This window comes from Athene cunicularia, assembly GCF_003259725.1.
Source record: "Athene cunicularia isolate RWA chromosome 3 unlocalized genomic scaffold, athCun1 chr3_part1, whole genome shotgun sequence".
NCBI classification, from domain to species: Eukaryota; Metazoa; Chordata; class Aves; order Strigiformes; family Strigidae; genus Athene; species Athene cunicularia.
Window position 1 is genome coordinate 87,498,204 of NW_020799097.1, and position 22,432 is coordinate 87,520,635.

Below are 22,432 nucleotides of genomic sequence, written 5' to 3' on the forward strand. Positions count from 1 at the left end.
AGCCCTGGATTTCTTGAATTAATCCAGACTTCTTCTTGGACTCTGAGGATGATCTTTGGGATGCTAAGGCTATATTTGTGGTAATAAATTAGATGTGCCCAGGAACATTCCTGGACACTGAGATCAACTGAGACAAAATAACCCTTGCTCATGAACAAGTTGTCTTAGCTTCCCAGCCTGGGTGGCTGTATGCAGACTGCCTGTTGGGAACAATTTAATGGAATACTCTTGATCTGTGAACTAGACCTGGGAACTGTTTGGGGTTGTGCTAATGCTGTGGGCCAAAAGCATGCTAGGGGATGTTTCTAACTTTATTAGACTAGAGAGTGGCATCACAGTACCCAAGAATGTTTCTGTATGTAGTTTAATTTATTAGGGTTGACTCGCTCTTAGTCTTTCTAGTTCTCTGGTAGGATTTGAAATGTCTCTGTTTCTTCCAGCCCCTCCAAACTAGCGAAGTAAGTAACCATATTCCATGATATGGACTGAAAACACTGCTGTAGAAAGGACAGTTCACTGGTGTCCTAGGATACTTCCTCACAGGCACCCAGAAGCTGAACAGAATTGTATTTTGCTCCAAGGTTTCGCTTCTCTGCTACTGAAAAGGGGAAGATAATGATTATTCTCTTGTTTGGGCTTAAAAGGAAAGCATAATGAGCTTTCTTTGGATAGCAGAAAGGGGCTAAATTATCAGTTGTAGGGGCAGTAGGGAGTTTTGAAATTCATGATGTTGATACAAGAGTTGAAAATTTGTGATGCTGCTAATAAAAGAAATTCCTGTTAATACCACTAATGTTGTATGCTGGACTTTGTTCAGTAGGTTGTATCTGATACCTCAGATGCAGAAATGGCACACATCAGGTTAGATTCAACTTCCACTTCAGGCCAGATTTGAACATAATATTATTCTGTCTGCCTTGTGTTAGCAGGCAGAAATGGAGCTTTAGTGTTCAGCCAAATCTGTGATCTGAATGATAGAGTTACTGGACTTTGGGATTTACTGCAGAGGATATTTGCTCTGTGATATAGTTGTGTGATCCTAGAGGCTCTGATGGCTGCAAGTCTTAGGCAGCAGGTGGGGAAAAATGATAGCGATGAGACATTTAAATCATATAGCAATGGAAAAAAGGATATGGAACAGATGAGAGAATGGGAAAAATTACATCATAATGGAAAAAATAGCTACAGAGAAAGCTAGAAAAGTAGAAGGCTGTTTTGTACTGAAAGGGGAAGTGCTGACATAATAAGTAGTGGTGGGGCAAATCAACATGTAACATCAGGACATCAAGATTGTTAATTTCCTTCTGGAGGTGACCTCATTAGTGCTGTCTTCAGTTACATGCAAATGTATGAACTGGAAGTAGTGAATGATAGAATGTTAGTGTCTGAGTAGGAATAAGATTCTGGTATCATGGGCTTATTTTCTGTTTTAGATTGCAGATTCAACTGTCACAAACGCTGTGCATCGAAAGTACCTAGAGACTGTCTTGGAGAGGTGATTTTCAATGGAGGTAAGATGAGAAACATGCTTTCAAATACTGACAGATCTTTGGAGGCTTAACAAGATGCATTAACTTTTAGTTCCCTCATCTTTGAATATTTTACATCTTTTTATTTTATCTTGCCATTTTTTTCACCTGAGATCACTGATAATTAAAAAGATTCACTGTAAAACTTGTGCTCTGACTTCAATTTTACTTGTCAGTCTTGGCAAGTACAGTATCCTTTGCTTGAGATTGCTCAAGGGATATAAAAAAAAATCAAGAAGCCTTCTCAATGTACAAAAATTAAAAATCTGTTGTGTTTAGTCTGCTCGTTGTTCACAATGAAATATGTAATTTTAAAATGTTGATATCTGAAGACAAATACCACTTTTTCTGACTTTGTCATATCTATGATTTTTAGTGGCCTGAGTTAGCCCAACAGCTTATGAAGTAAAAGAGAAAGGAAAAAAATGAGCCAAACCAAAACAAAATACCCCACTGTAATCTTTTTGAAACCTCAATTAAGTAGGGCTATTTTTTGAACAGACTTTACGGACTTGAAAGGGGAGGGTGGGGAACAGTATGTTGAAGAAAGTTTAGAGTCATTCTTACAAGTTTTTAGTCACAGTGTTAAGCTGATGAAATATGGGATGGATGAGCAGACAGGTGGTTTGAAAGCTCTTTGAATGGATGAGCCTAGAGGGTGGGTATCAGTGGCATGAAGTCTAGTTGGAGGGTGATAACTAGTAGTGTACCTCAGGGGCCAATACTGGGGCAAACCTTATTTAACATCTTCCTTCATGATCTGGATGATGGGCAGAGTCTACCCTCAGCAAGTTTGCTGCTAGGTAGACTGGCTGCTGGGGGGACTGGCTGATAGGCCAGAGGGTTATGCTGCCATCCAGAGGGACTTTGGCAGACTGGAGAAATGGTCTGGCAGTGGTTGTTGGACCAGATGATCTCCAGAGGTCCCCTCCAACTTCAATCATTCTGCGATTGTGTTGCCCAAAATCTTGATCCTTGGCACACGTATTTTTGAGGGGAATAACATTGATGACACACAGCAGATCACACCAAACTGTACAACCTGATTCAGAGGCCTGTGCAGCAGCCCTGTTATCCAGTGGGTCTGTTGCCCTTGCACAGTGTATCCCGTCCATTCATGCCTGCCCTCTTTGGCTCCAGGGCTCTTGCCTGGGTCTTGAGATTGGTGGCCATGAACCATAGTGTGCAACATATTGCTGCAATGTACTTTCACCACCCTTGTGATGCTAAAGGGCTAGGGCACATAGTTTGGGTACTAGAATTTCATACAATTCTTCTATGGACATGGAGAGTCCTTTTTTTTTTTTTTTCTTTTTTTTTTTCTTTCTCCCACACTTAAATTGATCTCAACTCAGACAAAAAAAAAGATACAGATGAATGTATTTGTCTTAATTTTTAGTTTTCCACAGTGCAAGCTTTTGGTAATGTTAAACTTCTGCTAGCGAGAGTTAGATGCAAATAAGATCTGTTCTGCTTTTCTCCTGCAATGCCACAGCCCTCCTTTTCTCTCTTTTGTTATCAAGGGCGGTGAGAACAGAGTTGGTTTCTATTGGCAGAGCATTTCATTTGCACAGGAGTAATTCTCCAGGTCATCTCTAGCTATTGAAAAGTTACTTTGTACTAAATACTTGTGGAACAGAATTATTTAATGAGATTTAGGTTTAGAACTTAAGCTTTTCACTCCATTTCTTTCAATATGATTCTTGTTTTATTTGGGTCTATTGCCTTGGCATTTAGTAAAACCAAGTTGATAATGTTCATTAGTGTACTCTGCATCATTTAGAAAAAACTTGAAGATTTTATATATTCTGATTGTACTTTTATGTTTACTTGCATAAATGTGAACTGAAGAAGGAATTCTGTGGGCTTTTTTGAGTTTTCTTTGGCTTTCTATTTGTGTATTTGAATAATATCTGAATCCTGTGTTGTTTCCAGAACCTGCTAGCCCAGGCCAGGACTTGGACATGCCAATGGAAGTTGATAGCAGTGAAATGAACAGTGATGGTAGTCGAGGACTAGATGATGCTGAAGAGCCCTCTCCTCCAGAGGACAAAATATTTTTTATGGATCCATCTGACCTTGATGCAGACAAAGATGAGGAAGCTGTCAAAACCATCAGGTAAGTTGTAAGGTGGATTTCTTCTCTCTGGGCATACTTTCCTCAATATTGTAAAAAATTTCTGATTAGTCCAATTGTACTGCTTATAATGTTTGGGGTTCTTTGTGTTTTTGTGTTTTGTTTTGGTTTTTTTTTTAATGTGAAAATGCTTTGTAAAGTTACCCTGTCTCAAGAAAATCTGAAACATAAATTAATATAGTCTCTTCTAATTTGGAAAAAGTTTTGTGCTAGACTGTTATCTCAGAAATAATATCAGATTATCAAAACATGGTAAAAATTATGGCTTAACATATCTAAGACATGGCTAAGGCCTTTAACTTTAGCCTAATTTAGTTATGCATATGATTTAAAAGGAGTTACTCAAGATATTTTAATACTCATCATAATCTATGTGCATTTTAGAGAGAAGTTTGCTTTATTTATCTTGAATGTGATTTTTCTGAAGTCTTCTATCCAATAACTGTTGCATAGTTCCTTTGTTCAAGTTTGGTCTTTCTACTTTCTGTATTATTCCAAATAGTGTCATCGTGATTTTCTTAGGTCATTCTTAATAACATAAGAGCAGTTGTACTGGGTCAAACTAAAGGTCATTTTAACTCAGGGGTTAATAGCAAATATGTAAGGCAGAGCATATAGTGATAGCTTCCCAACTTTCTGTGATTTATAGCTCAAGGACTTCCAGAATTGGAAGTAGCATCTTTTTTGTGTTCTACCTCTAGGTAGGATTTTTCCATTCGTATTTGAAGCAGTTAAAGTTTTGGCATGCACAGCGGCCAGTTCTACAGCGTAACTGTGTGCTGTGTTAAAGCATCCTTACATTTTTGGTTTTGAATCTACCTTGTGATTTTGTGCACTTACAAATGTTGCTCTTAGTGCCACATGTAGGAGCTCTGGTATTAAGCAGACAACTTACTGGTTGATTCCATCTTCAATGCTGTTAAAACCTGTACGTTTAACAAATGATACTGTCAGAATATTAGAGATTGTCAAATCCTTGTCTGCACAACAGTTAATATCCCTGAGCATTGATTAAAAACTTCTAGTGCAGCTGTGATATGAATTAACACATCCCTGTTTCTGTTTTCATAAATTGAAAGTATGTTTAGATAGGGACCTTCATTGGTGTAATAACAATACTAAGAAGTAGCGTAGTCAACTTACACAGATAAGAGGAAATAATAGCAGTGCTGATATTAATTATATTTTTATGCTGAATTAAGACCAGCAGTCTCAGAATTGTTTTGAGGGAGGATGGTTTCTGTAGGTGTCCTCATTCCAGTGTTGTGTTTCTCCTGTATTCTGTAGAGTAGCTTCAGTACTGCAATATTTGTAGTAGGAGAGCTAGTGGGAGCTCAGATACCTTATCAATGTCATCTATCAATGAAATGTGTATAGGAAGGAAACGTGTCTGTTCCTGAAAATTATAGACTAAATGTGGAGTACCAGTATAATTGCATTACCATTGCATTTTAACTTGTTAAATATTAACTGTTCTATCTCTTTTCAGTCCTTCAACAAGCAATAATATTCCTCTCATGAGAGTTGTACAGTCAATCAAGCACACAAAGAGGAAGAGCAGTACAATGGTGAAGGAAGGATGGATGGTCCACTATACTAGTAGAGACAATCTGGTCAGTGGCTTTAGTTTCTTCCTACATTGTTAAATTATTTCTTTAAACCAGTGTATTTTATTTTTCTTATTTAGATATTCTGGTTTACAGTATCATTTGAAATAACTTTGCCATGATGCTTATTATAAAGAAATTCAGTGCAAAGGAGAAACTAGTTTATTCACATTCTTCATGTGGCAATTGAACAGTACTTTTCTTTCTTCCTTTTAAGAAGGAGAAGCATCTCTAAATTGTTTCAAATCATCTTAGAATCACAGACTGGTTTGGGTTGGAGGGGACCTTAAAGACCATCTAGCTCCAACCCCCCTGCCATGGGCAGGGACACCTTGCACTAGACCAGGTTGCTCAAAGCCCCGTCCAGCCTGGCCTTGAACATTTCCAGGGAGAGGACAGCCACAGCTTCTCTGGGCAACCTGTTCCAGTGCCTCACCACCCTCACAGTAAAGAATTTTTTTCTTTATATCTAATCTAAATCTACCCTTTGTCAGTTTAAAGCCATTATGCCTTGTCCTGTCACTACATGTCCCTGTAAAAAGTCCCTCCCCATCTTTCCTGTAGGCCCCCTTTAAGTACTGGAAGGCTGCTATAAGGTCTTCCCAGAGCCTTCTCTTCTCCAGGTTGAACAACCCCAACTCCCTCAACCTGTTTCCATAGGGGGGGTGATCCACCCCCCCATCATCTTCACGGGCATCATCTGAGCTTGCTCCAACAGGTCCATGTCCTCCTTCTGTTGCTTGAATTGCATGTTTAAGATTTCAGCTTTCCTGAGATGATAATTTGGAATGATTTGCTTATGTTTTTTTTCTGTTTAGCAGTTGAACCACATGTTTGTATCAGTGATTTTATTATACTACATGAAAAAGTGGAAATCATTATAAAATGATGAGTACTGTTGACACTATTATTGTAATGATCTAGGTGTTTGTAAATATTTATGTGTAGATAGGAGAGCTCTTCATTCCTCTAGCAATTCACTCTATCTAAAAGTGTTATTGAACAGTATCTCCCCCAAGCTCAATATTCCTCTTGATGTCAGTGAAAGAAAGAGTTTTGGCTTTGCTGTATGTCCTTGGGTATGCTAGCATCTTCCAGAAAGACTACGTTGTTTATCCTATTGCTACCAATAATGATCTTGTAATTGAACCTTCTTAGGCAAGCTCCTTGGTTTTGTGTATCGAGGAGGAAGATGGAAGAATAACTGGATTCCTTAAGTTGTCTGATGTGAGGGAGTGAATCCTTTTGTCTTTTGGTAGATGAATGAAAAGGATGAAGTCAAAAAGTTCTCAAATCTTGTGAAGCACAGTGTGTCACACTGAGACTGTTTGTGAAAGGATGTGTAAATACTTTTGCGTTCTTTGCCTCTACACAGGAGTCTGAAGGGGACTTGAGGAATTTAGAGAAGCAAAATCATTTAAGTTCTGCTGAAATCAAGCTTAGGAGTGATACTAGTCAGCTCAGGTTACTGTAGTGTTTGTGAACTAAACAGACCACTGCAAGTGGTCTGTAAGAAACTGTCTTACAAAATACTACTTCAAAGTACAGTTTTTTTAATACCTAGATGTATTTATCACAAACCAAAATAAGTATCTAGCATATTTCAGATGAGATTCCAACCAAGGCTGCTTAATGGACAGTTATCAGCTGGCTATGGAAGAATTAAGGCCAGGTAGCATACAGAGTTGTAAAGTCTAGCAGAACTGTTCAGGGCAGACCTGGTATTTGGCTCTGCTTTAATCTTCCCATGCAGCCAGTACATATTCCCATGAACTTTTTTGAACCTTCTCATAGAATGGTGCTCAGATTGTACACCTTAGCTTAGTTTGATTTTATTTTTATTTTATCTGTCAGTCTGGCTACTACCTAGGTGACACCTACTGAAAAAGGCCATTCAAATGGAGTATTCTGCGCCAAAGCAAGATACCTTCAGGCAAGCCAGATCTCATAGAGCTTCCTAGTGGGGGGAGACTTCTGTATTAGGCATTACAACATTGTCTGTTTTCCTTGACTGCTCTGCTCTCAGCAATGTTAGACTATTTCCTATTCCTGAAACAACTTCAGCTTTCTATCAGTTCCCAAGAGGTTAATTTTAACAGCAATATCTTCAGCTTCTTGCTGACCCTAGATAACAAGATATTTCACCCTTTATAATAAGAAGTTTCTATATTGTCGTCTGTATTCTTTTCCTCATTCTGAGCCCATCCTTCCTCAGAATAGGATATGGGCAGATTTTGAATTTCTGAGCGAGTTACCAACCTCTTCCTTAATTCCATACACTCCCCTCCCCCAAGTCTTCTCTGATTCATAGTTTAATAAAAAGCATATATTTCCAAAGGACAGGTTCACCCTCATACTTTCACGCAGTTTCCATTCAGTGCTACCTGGGAATTCCATTTAGTTAAACCCATTCATGACCTAGCTTTCTTTGTCTTAACTCCTACAGATAGTCTTAGCTTCCTCATGATTTAAGTGATTTCAGTTCTGCTGCATTATGTTTTGAACTTCGTCATCCTAGGCCAGAGTTAAAGGTGTTGGATTTTTGTCACAGAAAAATGAAAATGGATTTCTAACTATATGAGCATGGTGCAAGAAAAGAAAGCTAGATTCATATAGCCATATTAGCTTTTGAAAAGCTTCTTTGTTTTGAGGGACATTCTTCTGCTTAAAATTACAGGACAGTTATGTGCAACAGCTTTTTCATATTACTTTTTGGTGGAGAAGATACTTCTCATTGGTGGAGACTTCCAGAAGATGGCTATTTAGTTCATCTTGATTCTGTACCCAACCCTGCCCACCTCACCCCCCAGCAGTATTTTGTCACTTGAACCTTATAATCTGTCTTGCCACAGTGGTTTTGACCATCTAGAGTTCTGTGTTGACAAAAGAATTAAGGACTTATTACACTTGCTCGTTCCTTGAACCCTCTTAATGTTGGTGTGAGGGCACAGAGGGAGAAAACATGACTCCCACAATTGTTACTAAATTAAAATAATTCTGGTTTTGTGAGCACATGCACCTTAAGTGAAACCTGTTTAGGTAAGTGTTTTTCCTGTAGGAGATAAGTGCTGTTGTCACTGCTGTTACTGTAAGGTAGGTGATGTTTTGTTTCTGATTTGTGAAAATAATTGCTGAGCCCCTTCTTGAGGTTTAAAAAAAAAAAAAAAATAAAAAATTTCCAAAGTGTATTTTTTCATGTATCTACTCTAAGGTGCAACTGTAGATTAATGTGAATTGATTAACTTAGTAATTTAAAGCATTTCTTATTTAAATAACCAGATAACAAAAGATATACCAGTGATTTATTCCTTACATTATTGTACTGTGCATTTTGTAGAGAAAAAGACATTACTGGAGACTGGACAGCAAATGTCTCACACTATTTCAAAATGAATCTGGAACAAAATATTACAAGGTAATTAATGATGAGTAATAATTATGTTATATTTGATTTACTCAGTGCTTTATAGAACTGAAATGTACTTGTGAGCAGTATAAGGACTATCTCTGTTCCCCCATCTTTTATAATCAAAACTGGGACCAGGTTAATTGTTGGCCAAAGCTTTATAAGCGAGAAGGACCAAGACTAACTCTGAGAAGCTGCTTGCAGGTCCTGTTCAAATTACCTTTACAGGTACTGTTCTCCTGAATTACCTAGCATATTAAGCTTTCTTCACAATTACCAGACAATTTGTTTGGCTGACAGTCTAATGAAGGCTAGGAGTTTTGCATTCTTTAAGTAGTGACTGAAAGTTTGCATGCTAATGTATTTTGTTTTGAGGTTACCCAAATTACATCATTCTGAACTGCACAACTGGAAGTTGCAACCAAGATTTAGAGGCAAATTTACTCTCCAGCCTGGCATTACATAAATGAAGCTTAGCAATAAGTTTAGCATATTGTTGATACAGTAGCATGTTCAGTGGTGGAATATTCGGAAAGTGTGTTTGAATGTATAAACAGGACTTTTCCCTTTCTTGTCTTATACCTTTAGGTGGGGGTCCAAATCTTGCAGCTTCTTCCTTTATAACATCTCTAAGATCAAGCCTTTTCTCTGTACACCCAGCTAAACTTGCCCAGATCCTTTTCATCCCTATCTTGACCAATGCAGTCTCTTCTCAGACCTCTCTGATACTTGTATTGCCCTGTGCATTCAAAACACAGCTGGTAAAATATGTTCCTTGCTTGTTGCTCCGTTATGTCACTGCTTTTAGTCCTTTGACTTGCCCCTTTACACCCCTTTTTTTAACTGCTTAAATCTCAGGTTAATTGTCTTTGCTGTTAGAATCATTCACAGTTTTTGCCTTTACATTTACTTGCTCTTCATCTTAATCAGCTACTGTCTCGTATCCCCCTAATGCCAGCCCAGTGTTCATCTGCTTGTTCACTATTCCTGCAAGTGATGCGTACCTGTACACCTTCCCATGTATGTGAAATGTCCTCCTCCAGCTAATGTGAACTTGTAACTATTTCTTACTTCAGATTTGTTCTCTAGTACTGCTTGTACCATGATCTTAAACTGACAAGGCAGAGGAGTCAGAAATTGTTAATATCTATATGAAAGAGAATCTTTACCCAAAACAATTCAGATATGAGAAGCAGTACTTATTTACTAGCTTATATAACCACATCCTCTTCTTACTGTTGTCTTGTTTCACTTTTTTTTCCCTGTTGTGTTCTTCTCTGGCTAAGCTGTATAAACTACAGGGGGTCATTCTATAGTTGTGCATCATTTGTATGTGGTGGGGGTGTGTCTCATGCTGAGTATAAATGCAGCTTGTCTGAGTAGAAAATAGTAGTTGTGTAGAGAGAACTATGATGGGGCTGGAAGTCTCTCTCTTGTATAGAGAAATTCAGAAAACTATGGGTGGGCAGTGGTCATACACAGTTAGACATTAGTTATGAAGCTTGGTATTTTGGTGTTGGTATTTTGATTTATTTACTTTGATTTCTTTGCAAACACTTTAAGTCTTGAATATCACTATATTAATATTATGTGCATTTTCATTTTTTAATCTTTAATATTTTTCTTCAGGAAATTCCACTTTCAGAAATTCTCCAGGTGACTCAGCCTCGAGATTTTTCAAATGTGGTGCAGGGCAGCAACCCATACTGTTTTGAGATCATCACTGACACGATGGTGTACTTTGTTGGCGAAAACAATGGCAGCAGTCATCACAGTCCTGTTCTTGCTGCCACCGGAGTTGGACTTGACGTAGCTCAGGGCTGGGAGAAAGCCATTCGTCAGGCTTTGATGCCAGTCACTCCTCAAGCTAGCGTTTGCACTGCTGCAGGACAAGGAAAAGATCACAGTAAGCAGGCAGACAAGGCACTATTATTCATATTTTAAAGCTGTTAATGTTAGAGATTCCTTTTAGAAAAGTGCTTATTTAGAGTGAAGTATTGGCTGTTAAATTGGGTCCATAATTTTCTACAAGTCTCTAAAAAGTGACACTCAGGTTTGTGGAGGGTGGACAAATCCTTTCATCTGTTGTAGCAGGAAGTAGTAGTAAAGAGTCAGGTTTACAATATGAATGCATATTGTAGAGCTTTACTGGAGGAGCATTAAGAACTCACACGTAATTGCTGGATGTTAAAAGGGACCATAGTTTATATATTTCTAATATATAAATAAATCAGATTATGTACATACACTCTGAAAGAACTAAATTTGGATGCTTTTAAACATTATCTGCTGTATATCTTTCTAAAAGTCTGAGATACCAGTAGCTAAGAGGAGTTAGTGATGCAATGTAAATACTGCCAGTGATGGAATGGACTTTTGCTGAGTTGTGGGTCATAATAAAAAGTACCCTATTCTTCTTTCTATGCATCTGCTCTCCCTTATTTTGTCTGGCATAGGATCATATTCATTATCAGGGCTCCACTAAACTATATATAGTTTTCTTTCTCTTAAGATGCCTTGTTCCTTGCAAGAACATTTGTTCACATTCTGTACTGAGATTTATGCTTTCATTCTTTAGTTTCCGTTAATCTTGCAGCTACTCCTTAATCTTCTTTTAGTAAAATATGCAGATTAGCGTATCTGTCTCTGATACCTGGCTACTCTGCATCGGTGATGGTTAAGAACATGAACATGCTGAGGTAAAGGCACTTTCTGAAAATGCAACCATGGTCTGAAATGGTAAACTATGAAATGCCAGTACTGGTATGTGTATTTGATTACAGAGAGGAAACATATCTATTACATGGCACCTCATAACTGTCTTTATATATACGTAAAATGCTGCTTCTGATATGAAATTCTTAGTTTGAAATATATATATCATCACAGAATGATTTGGGTTGGAGGGGACATTAAAGACCATCTAGCTCCAGCCCCCCTGCCATGGACAGGGACACTTTCCACCAGACCAGGTCGCTCAAAGCCCCGTCCAGCCTGGCCTTGAACACTTCCAGGGAGGGGGCAGCCACAGCCTCTCTGGGCAACCTGTTCCAGTGCCTCACCATCCTCACAGTGAATAATTTCTTCCTTATTTCTAATCTAAATCTAACCTCTTTCAGTTTAAAACCATTATGCCTTGTCCTGTCACTACGTGCCTGTGTGAAAAGTCCCTCCCCATCTTTCCTGTAGCCCCTTTTAAGTACTGGAAGGCTGCTATAAGGTCTCCCCAGAGCCTTCTCTTCTCCGGGCTGAACAACCACAGCTCTCTCAGCCTGTCCTCATCAGGGAGGTGCTGCACTCCCCTGATCATCTTTGTAGCCTCCTCTGGACCCACTCAAGGGAGTCCATGTCCTTATTATGCTGGGGGTCCCAGAGCTGGGCACAGGATTCCAGGTGGGATCTTATGAGAGTGGAGTAGAGGGGGAGAATTGCCTCCGTCAATCTGCTGCCCACACTTCTCTTGATGCAGCCCATTTATATACCAAAGCTCTCTTTGTTTTCTAGAACCTAAGGTTTATTGCTGCTGAGACTTGCAAAGACAGTTGCTTTTTCCAAAATCAGTATTTTTTTCAGATATAAATAATAACATTTTTATATTAAAATGTGACAGTGGTAGGGAGTAGACCTGCAAGGGTAGATACTGAGAGGCAGTATTTTAGCATGTTTAGGATTGTGGGAGTTGTGGAGTGGCATTTACATATTCTTAAACATTTTCGAATCCTAAAGAGCCCACACTAAATGTCCATTTATCCCTCTTCTTTCTACACATTATGAGCCATGCGATGTCCTAAGAGCATTTAAGAAAATTAAACTTTTAGTTACAAAAACAAAGCCCCCAAAGCCTCAAATATGTTCTTTTAAATAAAAAGACCAGAAAAAGGAGGGAGATGTTGCTAGTGCTTGAAATATTTGCAGCAGCAGGGAATTTATAGTGCCAAAATGTCCACAAGACACTAACTAGTCAATTTATACCACATTCTGGCCATAAAGTAGCTAGAAATGAGGATGTTCTTCTAGTCTCATGTATGAGAGAGAGTCTTTTCTGACCTTGTAGCTGGTGTTTGGGGTGGGATGTTTCTTTGTGGGATGTTTGAGCTGAAATAGAGAAAATTAGTAAACTGTTACCTGAAATAGATTACATGTTGAATCCTGGCATTACTGATTTCTTCAGAAGTGACAATTTTTCAGTCCCTATTCTTACGCATTTCAGGCACTAGAAAAAATCATTTATTTGGTGGGAGTAACAATCTCTACATACCAGATACTGTTTTGTGTAGCCATCTGTGGAGAAGGGTTCAGTGTGTTCTCTTTAAGCAATTTCAAAAAGTCTATCTTCATTTTGTAGTTACCTTGTTTCAACTTTGCTGCAGTTTGTGTTGGTCTTAGTAACTTTTTAGTCTGCTGCCTTTCTTGGTTTTCCTTGTGTTCTGTACTGTTACTCCAGTGCAGACTTGATTATAGTCAATAATCAGTAGACATATGGAAAGCTGTAACTCCAGTTTGTACTTCAGATGCAGTATTCAGAGTGTCTTTGAGAACTAGTATTTGTTTCTATCTTAAGTCTGTACATTCCTTCTTTGAGATAAAGCACAAGTGGCAAAAATCAAATACAGATGTTTTCTTCATTCTCTGAAATTGTGTTTAAGTTGAAGATTCTTCCTAGATAAAGTGATAAAGGCTCTTTTCAAAGTGCTATTAAATCTACATTATATCTTCTATCTACCTAGTAGGTGAATTTGTTCTACCTTTTTTTTGGAAGTTAACAAAAGATAGGTGTCCATTTGTCTGAGATGTTTCACCTCTGTCTTGGAAGTCAAAGGAAGAGGGTGTTTTCTGCCTTCCTTGACATATTGCCTTTTGTTTGTGCATCATAATGTTATTCCTGTAATGAAAAATTCATGTCAACATCTTCTACAGGCTGAAAATTTCTGTATCTTTTTCTGGTGCTTTTACTTGCAAATTACACTTCCTAGATGTGCTCTTAAATTCTAAAGATTGATACGCTTCTGTAGTTTATCCATGAAACAAAGATTGTTTATATTATGAGTTTTATTGCTTTTTTAAATTATCAGGTCTTCTGTTACTTGCTTTGCTTGATTTGTTTCCTTTTCTTATGCATTAATTCTGTATATCTTGATGTCACAGAAAATTAGTAACCACATTCATTTGACTATAAGGGATCTAGCTGGTCCTTTGCCCAGTATTTTTCTATATACTACCAGATATTCTTAGTAGTTTAATGAACTCTGATACAATTGCCATTAATATTGCTTTTGGTTCCCAAACTCTCTATTGTGTAAACACTTGTACTGTTTTACTGTTTTTGTAAGCGGTGATATATAATCCCAGAAAAATCCCAGGGTTTTAATTTAATTAAATCAATCTGTGAATTATTTAATCATTCTTTGATTAATTATACGATTATGATAATGATAAATCACTCTTTAATCATTATTTAATCAATCTGTGAAACCTGAGTTGTAGGGTATGATGTTTCTTCAGAAAATCAATAAAAAAATCTTTTCACTATGGCTCGGTTAAAAGTCAGTAAACGTTTTTTTGTTTGTTTTGTGGGTTTTTTTTTCCCTTTTTTACTAGAAAAAGCCTACCCTTCCTATTTACTTACTCAGTTATGTCTTCTTCATTGCAGAAGAGTTATCTCTCAGCATCTCTGTGTCAAACTGCCAGGTCCAAGAGAATGTGGTGAGTTATGCGCACTGTATAATAATGGTGTTTATTTACCTGGGTATTACAAAGTAATTGATAGTAACATGGTCAGTATGAGAAAGCAGTGTGAGGGTATTGTAGCTCAAGAAGTCTTTATTATATACAGGAAGAAGCCTACTTAACCTGGCACAGCTGTTAGTTTGTATGACTGTATGTCCTCATTTATAGTGCAGCTAAGTAGATGCTCTTCAGGGAAAGCTTGCTGAGTTTTTCCACTCCATTCAGAGTAACAGTGACATCCTTTACAGAGTTGGATTAATGTCAAATGTAATACAGTTTAGCCAGTATTAATGAACATTTTGATTATTCCTGATATTTGTGATTTCTTTTTTTCACACATTAGGATATCAGCTCTGTGTACCAAATATTTGCTGATGAAGTGCTGGGTTCTGGTCAGTTTGGTATTGTATATGGAGGTAAATTACATTAGATTCCATTATGTGTTTATTAAGGTAGAATGTCTGTCTGCTTGATATAATTAGCCATTTCATATTTACTTAGCTGTATTTAGAATGTCTAGGTGCAGTTTATCTTGTTAGAAGTTTTGTTTGGATTACTGTGTCTCTGCAGTTTTATGTACAGTATTTCTTATAGTTCTTCATTTGCATTTGGAGTATTGCATTGGCATCAAAATTGGTTTGGAATATGCATTGCATTTTGACCACAGTTAAATACAAATCAGTCTTTAGTCAGAATTTGGCCTTGGTTAATGATTTTTAATCATTTTAATGCAAATTTTAACACTGTGCTCTGTATAATATAGTATTATAAGTCATGTATTTAAGGAGACTGTCAGTTATAGCTGTTTTTAATGTATCTGAGAGATGTGGCCAAAAGCAATAAGAAAAATACAGTTTATAGTTTGGCAGTATTTATGCAAGCATTGACATACTTTATGCAAACAGTTTCTCTACAGATTTCTGTCAGCAGACATCTTTGTCAAGAGGTCTCAGTTTTAGGTTTTAAATGTAGTATTATCATTTAGTTTTTAAAATCTATTATTATTTGTAGTAGAAGAAATACTAGAAATGCATTATGTGAACTCTGTTTCTCTCTATTTTTAATTTTTAAATGTTTTTTTATCCTATGTGTTATATCTCAAGTGTTGAGAAAACCACAGACCATAAATCTGGAAAGAAAAAAAAAGTGATAATGATTTAAAAGTGGTAACCTTTCTGCTTCTGTCGTCTTTCTAGTCAGGATGCATTGTGTCTGTGATTTTTCTGTGTGTCAATTGTGTAGTTAAATATTTTATTACTTCTGAACTGTTTGTTTAAAATCCAGTTTGATGGTCTAGTTTTATATCACTCTTGAGAGAGGTCTACTTTTTTCCTCTCTCTTTGTAAAGCATAGTGGGAATCTGTGTGCTGCTTCTTTTAGGAATAGAACATGCACAAATGCAGGCAATATTTTTAATGTTTTGGTTTTATTTCTGTATATACTCTCCTAAATTGCCTTTTAGATAAATCTCAGCTTGGTATTTTGCATGATTCAATACTTATAAATGCTTATAAACATAATAAATGCTTATAAAAGGCTTTCACTTAATGGTGCCTTGAAACATAGGATATGCATACTCAGTTTCTTAAGATAAAATCACAAGCTGGAAGAGCAAAATGAGAGTATAAAAAGAATATTCTTATGCTGTTTCTGCAAACTACTTAATTGTTGCTGGTGTTTGGGGAGACTAGATGTGGTAACTTCTAATATTGGCTTTTTCCCACTTGTGTAGGCTTACTGAAATAATGGTAACAAAACCTTCTATTTAAACAAATATAGGTAAAACCAAGTTGCTTTCATTGTTGTGGGGATTTTTTGTTTGTTAGTTGTTTTTTTTTTGTTTTGTTTTGTTTTTTTGTGTGGTGTCTTTTATTCTCGACACAATTTATAAATTGTAAATTAAGAAGTTATGAGGTATTGACATCCAGCTCTTGCTTCTTTGAGAATAGTTTCCCTCTGCTTTTCCTATTTTGGTTAGATTTGAAGGGTCTGAAAGATGGAGACAGAAAAAAAAGCCCTTTCTTGACAGTTTCTTATTGATGTAAAACTGGCACTGAAACCTGGTTAGTTGTGTTTTACTTAAGAAAAGGAATTTTCAAGCTGTTTTTCTGTTAATCTCTCTTTACTTTCAGTTTTTGGCTCTAGTCTAGCTTCTGTAGTTAGGTGTTTTGTTAGTTTGGTAGTTCTGCTTTACATTCTCTTGCAATCTAGCATTTGTCATCTGGGTTTTGCATCTAGTTGGTAATTGATGGTATTTCTGCTAATGTGTAATCATTTTAAAATTTATTTTTTGCTCTCAATTGTTAGTTCTATTTGGTAAACTCATAAACCCTCTTGGACCTTGAGTGATGTCTCCATTAGCTGCCTTACTTCATCCGGTGGAGATAAGCCTGGTTTTGACCCTTTATTCATGATGATGTTTAAGGCAGGCGCATTAGTTGCTTGGCGCAGCAGCCTTTGGAGCAATTCCTGTGCCTGCCTAAGCCCTGGCCACCAGAACTGACTGCAGAGCAGCAGGTGAGGCCTGACTGGGTAACCACCCAGCAAGGAGGCATAGCTGGACTTCCCGTAGCAGTGCCAGTAGAGTCCTTCGTGCTGCTTGCACGTAGCTGTGTGTATCATCCCTTTTCCTAAAATGGCTTCCAAACCCTTCACTAAGCAGACAGTGACTTTTTTTTCTTTGGTGCAGAGTTGTGGTACTATATTAGTTTAGTATTAAATGTCTCATGAGGGTCTTGCAGTGTGTGATCCCATTAACCTCTCTGATGTGAATATGACAGAAGTCAGTTTAGCAGTTGTGGAGAAGCTGGGTAGGCATTTACAGCTACTAACTTAGCACTTGAAACATCCTATCTCTGTATTGCAGAATGCATCTCAGCTGATGCAGGTTATCTGGTGCTATCAGCATATTTTTTTTTCTTACCACAACCTTTTAGAGCTTTTTGATCACAACAGAGTGCCTCTGGGTGTTAACGTGTTGTTCTTCATGGCACATAATTACTCTCATGTTCCCATACAGTATTAGATATATAATTTCCTGTGCATGTGGACCCCATGAAAGTATGAAACAACTAGAGAAGACTTGTAGATCTCTCTTCACAATGGTTGTGAATGGTTTTGCTGCTGTTGTTTTAGAGAAGAGAGGCAATGTTCTTTGGGAGTAGGTATTACTCGCTGACGTACAAGTCCCTTGCACAAGCAAGAACTTCACCTAATACATCTAATGTCAATGTAAATACCTGACAGCAGAGTATAACTAGTTTAAATTTATCTACAACACTCCTGTTGAGGCTGATCGCTTCTTGTTACTCATACCAGTTGCAATTTTAAATATAAATACAGTAGTATTGTACGCTTGTCCAGGATATATTTGTTTCTGCAGAAAGTTATTTCTGCTGTAGTGTTTCATAGCTGTTAATTGCTTCTGCCTCTTGGTGGCTGACGTTGCCTTTCTGTTTAGGAAAACACAGGAAGACTGGAAGAGATGTGGCTATCAAAGTCATTGACAAGATGAGGTTTCCAACTAAGCAGGAAAGTCAGCTTCGTAATGAAGTAGCCATTCTCCAGGTACAAAAGTATTTTTGGATCACATTGAAGTTTTGTCTCAAGCCATTAATGAGACTTTTGTAATGTGTGTGGGTGCTCTGAATTGATTTATAGATCTGTGTATGACTTCTGAGTCTTTTTGTAAGAGGGAATCTTAGAAGGGTGGAAATTTCTGAGTATTTGGTAGAGTTGATAACTTGGGGGTGGTATCTACTCCATATAGGGGATCTACTGAAGACATGTACTTTGGCTCCATGTTGTCTCCCTCAGGTAGCAAGAAACTCTGTGTTATTTTTTGCTGTCTTCCACTACCGACTTCTCAATCTGAGTGTTATTCTAGCATGTTCTCTACTTAAGATACTGAGTGTACCAACTGTACTATTAATCATTACAGATAATTTGTGTTAAATTAGTCTTAATAGTGATAATTGGCTTATTTTATGGGTTGATGTTTTGTTTCAAGAAACTGCTTTGTGATTTGTGATACAACATTTCTGTGTAATTCAGGGTATTTCATACTGTTTTATTTTAGTGATGTACCTATACTACTTTATTTTAGAATTTGCACCACCCTGGGATTGTGAACCTGGAATGTATGTTTGAAACCCCAGAACGGGTCTTTGTTGTGATGGAAAAGCTGCACGGGGATATGCTAGAGATGATTCTTTCTAGTGAGAAAAGTCGACTTCCAGAACGCATAACAAAGTTCATGGTCACTCAGGTTGGCATTCAGTCTCTCTACTTTGAGTGGAATGGCTAGATTTGTCCTTTTTAATTGTATGAGAATGGAGTTTGGAGAAGGTTTTTTCTGTATTATTTAATAGAGATAGCACGGAGAGCTGCACATCTAATAAAAGTTGAATAAACATGGAAGGAATTTTGAATGTTAATTATGTTTTTTTTTTTGTTTTTGTCTTTCTTTCCCAAGATATAACATTATGGATATCCAAAATGTATGTCAAAGCAGAAGGCATTCAAAAGGCAGAGAGGGAGGAGGGGAAAAAAAAAAAACCACCAAAACCAGGAAAATAACCCCCATCAGTTCCAAGTATTGATAGACTGAAAAAATAGTACTTGCACTGTATTTATGAGTGCAATTCTTGATGACTCTGTTGATACCAATTACTGTATTGGTCAGTGTGTGTGGCTTTTGACACTTTCAGATCTGCTTGAATAGTTCTGAAAATCTTCTTTCCTTTTGGTAGATACTTGTTGCGTTGAGGAACTTACACTTCAAGAATATTGTGCACTGTGATTTAAAACCAGAAAATGTACTACTAGCATCAGCAGAGCCATTTCCTCAAGTGAGTGAAGACTGAAAAATACTTTTCATCACTTTTAATTGTTCTTTTTTGAAAGAAATACAGGCATTGTAGCTTAAAGTGACCTCTTGTGGGATTGTTCAATTTGGTCTAGAATTACTTGAACTACAAGTACTGTGTTTGTTTTTTCTTCCTTCCAACTCTTAGCCTAGCTTTATGCTCAATGGTCTGTTTCAGTTTCTTTCCCCTCAGACATGGATCATGTCTCACAACAGTACTGTGCACCAGCATTGTTTCTTCCAAGGAGCCTGAGAAGTACAACTACTGCCAGCACTTAGCAAAAGGCTGTGTAGACTGCATCTGTTTTTATGCTTGCGAAGAGTGCATGGAAATTTGGTGTTCTGGATTAGTGAGAATTATTCAAGTGGAAAAGGCACAGGACTAGAAGCTTCAAGACTGGTCATTGTTTCTGTGCCAGTGCTGTTTGACCCTGAGAAACAATTTCTTCACTGTTGTGCATCTCCTTCCCTTCCTTGCTCTTGTCTGTGTTGCTTATGAGCTATTGTAAAGAGGGACTGAACAAGACCATTTATCACTAGTCTTGCTCAGGGACCTTCATCTTCAGTATGTAATATAAACTAAATAGCTTATTTCTGTAAGAGAAATGCTGTTCAGCAATATTAGTATTTAGGTTCTGTCAACACTTACCCCAGTCAACTATTACCTTAGCTTAGTATTTAGATGTCTTAGTATCTAAAGATCCTAAGTATCTTAGATGCCTTATTAATTACCTTATTATGTTTTTTGTGGAGTATATAAAAAAAACTAAAAGCTGCTAGGCAACATCAGGGAATTGCTTCCAGTTCTGTGACATTAATGTAAAGTGGAGTGAACTTTTGGAGAGTCACTTTGTATGCCTTTAGTACATTGCTCTTTCTTATTAGCGGAGGGCTTATTAACTTGGGGTTAGCGCTGGACTTGATCTGGATCCTTTTATCTGTACAAGTGCCTGCTGTGTTAAGTTAGGGAACCATCCCAGAGCCATCAGGATTTGAACATCAGTGCAGGCACCAGTTGTTGCTGCTTTTACCTGGATGAGTATTGAACTGTTCTGTCCAGAGCTGGCTGGGTCCAAGTTCTAGCTAAACCTTATTGTTTTGATTTCTGTGTAGCAGAAGCCTCCAGTTTGAGGAATATTGTTAAGAGGAATGTGATCTGGCTGGGATTCATGTGCTTTCTAAATTTTGGTTCTGTGCCTTGTGAGGGTGTGGATTTGCCTCTGGGAATGAGCTGAGCTTGGAATCAAGTATTGTGTCCTTATCTGCACACTTGTTGCCATGTACTGCACAGGCTGCCTCAGACCTGAATCTGTGCAAGGCCAGTTCAGGTCTTGGCCTGAAGCATGGTTGAACCTCAGTCTGTGAAACCAGCAACCTAAAACCTTAACGGGCTTGCTTACATAATGTTTTGTCTTAGTTTTAATGTATACAATGTTTAAATAATGGCAGAAGGGGTATCAAGTACCACTCTGGTCTTGAGCAGTAGCATACTTTGGAGATCAAGGAGAGATTTCTCAGTTTAAAATGTATTTCTTTTGCAGGTAAAGCTGTGTGATTTTGGCTTTGCACGTATCATTGGTGAAAAATCTTTCAGGCGCTCTGTGGTGGGGACACCTGCTTATCTTGCCCCTGAAGTGCTCAGGAGTAAAGGTTACAATCGCTCTCTAGACATGTGGTCAGTAGGAGTTATTGTCTATGTGAGCCTTAGTGGTACATTCCCATTTAATGAAGATGAGGATATAAATGATCAGATTCAAAATGCAGCATTTATGTACCCACCAAATCCTTGGAAGGAAATTTCTAGTGAAGGTAAAGAAATGAATTTTCTCTGTTAGAATGTCTTTATATGTAGATAATGCATTCAAGTGCTTAAACTTTAAGGCTTATTCAGATAGGAAGTAAGAATTATTGATAGTTTGAGTTTAGTAGACAATGCCAAAATGGATAAATATGAGTTGGGATATATTTGTGAAAGATAAATTGCCAAATATAATGGTTTAGATCACTTTCATGGCAGGAGGAGCCAATAGATTTAGCAAGAAAAAATTGCATGCATGAAGAGTGGGATGAATAACCTGAAACTTCCCCATATTCTCAATGAAAAGTTAAATAATGTGTATTTGTTGAATGCTGATGTAAAAACATACTTTATCTGAACTATAATAACAGAAATGGTTCAGAGTTGGATCTGGAGTTTCAGTTTTGTATGTAGGCAAGTGAAACAAAACCTGGATCTAAATGTCAGGTCTGAACAAGCTAGTTTACAAGGTTGGTCTCTGGAGCTCTCCAGTGCCAGCTTTGTTACTAGTAATGTATACATGATTAACACACAGGTAGATGTGGAAGGACATACACAAAGGCATACAATAGTGGAAGTACCTGCATCATTTTGAAACACAGGATTGTGCTCAAGTTATTTAGGCACTTCTGAAAATCACAAAATCAGTAGGGAAAAAAATTAATGAGTAATACAATAATGCTGTTAGTGTTTTTATCAAAGCATTATGGGAACCCCATACCTATTTTGTAGCCTCATTTAACATAAGCAAAGCTAAGTATAAAATTCAAGAGCTTGATTAAGTTTAAAGGAGTTCAGTAGGATATATATATATACACATATACAAAAATTCACTTTCACTGCAGCATGTGAGTGATAAGAGGTGATTAGTATTTAAACAATATACTTTTTGTTTTGTTCTTCTTTGTCAGCCATTGATTTAATAAACAATTTGCTTCAAGTGAAGATGAGAAAACGTTTCAGTGTTGACAAATCCCTTAGTCACCCATGGTTACAGGTAAATCCATCTGCCTTTTTCACTATGTTTATAATGGGAGAATAATGATTTTTTGGGGATTAAATCCCTCAGAGGCTTATTAAAACTGCTACTATCAAAGTCAGTTAACAGCCATTCATGGTGGCCTGAGTATTTCTGGTTTTAGCTTTACATTTTATGTGATCCAGGATTCTGCCCACCTGTTGATGGCTCCTTTCCTCAAGGAAAATTTTGTCTTGCTGTCTCTCCTGCCCCTTTCTTTCTGTCTGACACCCAGCATAGAGTTATACTCTCTGGCACCTCTCCTGAATGCAGGCAGTGACGAGTGCATGGAGCCCCAATGAAATCAGAATACATTGTTCTGTACTGAAGTGGACACACAAGA

The 22,432-nt window shown here is 37.5% G+C and overlaps 1 protein-coding gene across 1 annotated transcript in view; it reads left to right on the forward strand.

Moving 5' to 3' along the window:
• The window catches only part of PRKD3 (protein kinase D3), a 49,545-nt gene that overhangs the window by 23,729 nt on the left and 3,384 nt on the right, over positions 1-22,432 (forward strand). Inside the window, exons 7-18 of the mRNA XM_026844393.1 lie at positions 1,434-1,511; positions 3,465-3,648; positions 5,156-5,279; positions 8,611-8,688; positions 10,309-10,585; positions 14,330-14,382; positions 14,750-14,822; positions 17,867-17,973; positions 18,512-18,673; positions 19,158-19,256; positions 20,815-21,082; positions 21,983-22,068. Of these exons, the coding sequence (XP_026700194.1) occupies positions 1,434-1,511; positions 3,465-3,648; positions 5,156-5,279; positions 8,611-8,688; positions 10,309-10,585; positions 14,330-14,382; positions 14,750-14,822; positions 17,867-17,973; positions 18,512-18,673; positions 19,158-19,256; positions 20,815-21,082; positions 21,983-22,068 (1,589 nt within the window). The remainder of the gene's footprint in view (positions 1-1,433; positions 1,512-3,464; positions 3,649-5,155; positions 5,280-8,610; positions 8,689-10,308; positions 10,586-14,329; positions 14,383-14,749; positions 14,823-17,866; positions 17,974-18,511; positions 18,674-19,157; positions 19,257-20,814; positions 21,083-21,982; positions 22,069-22,432) is intronic.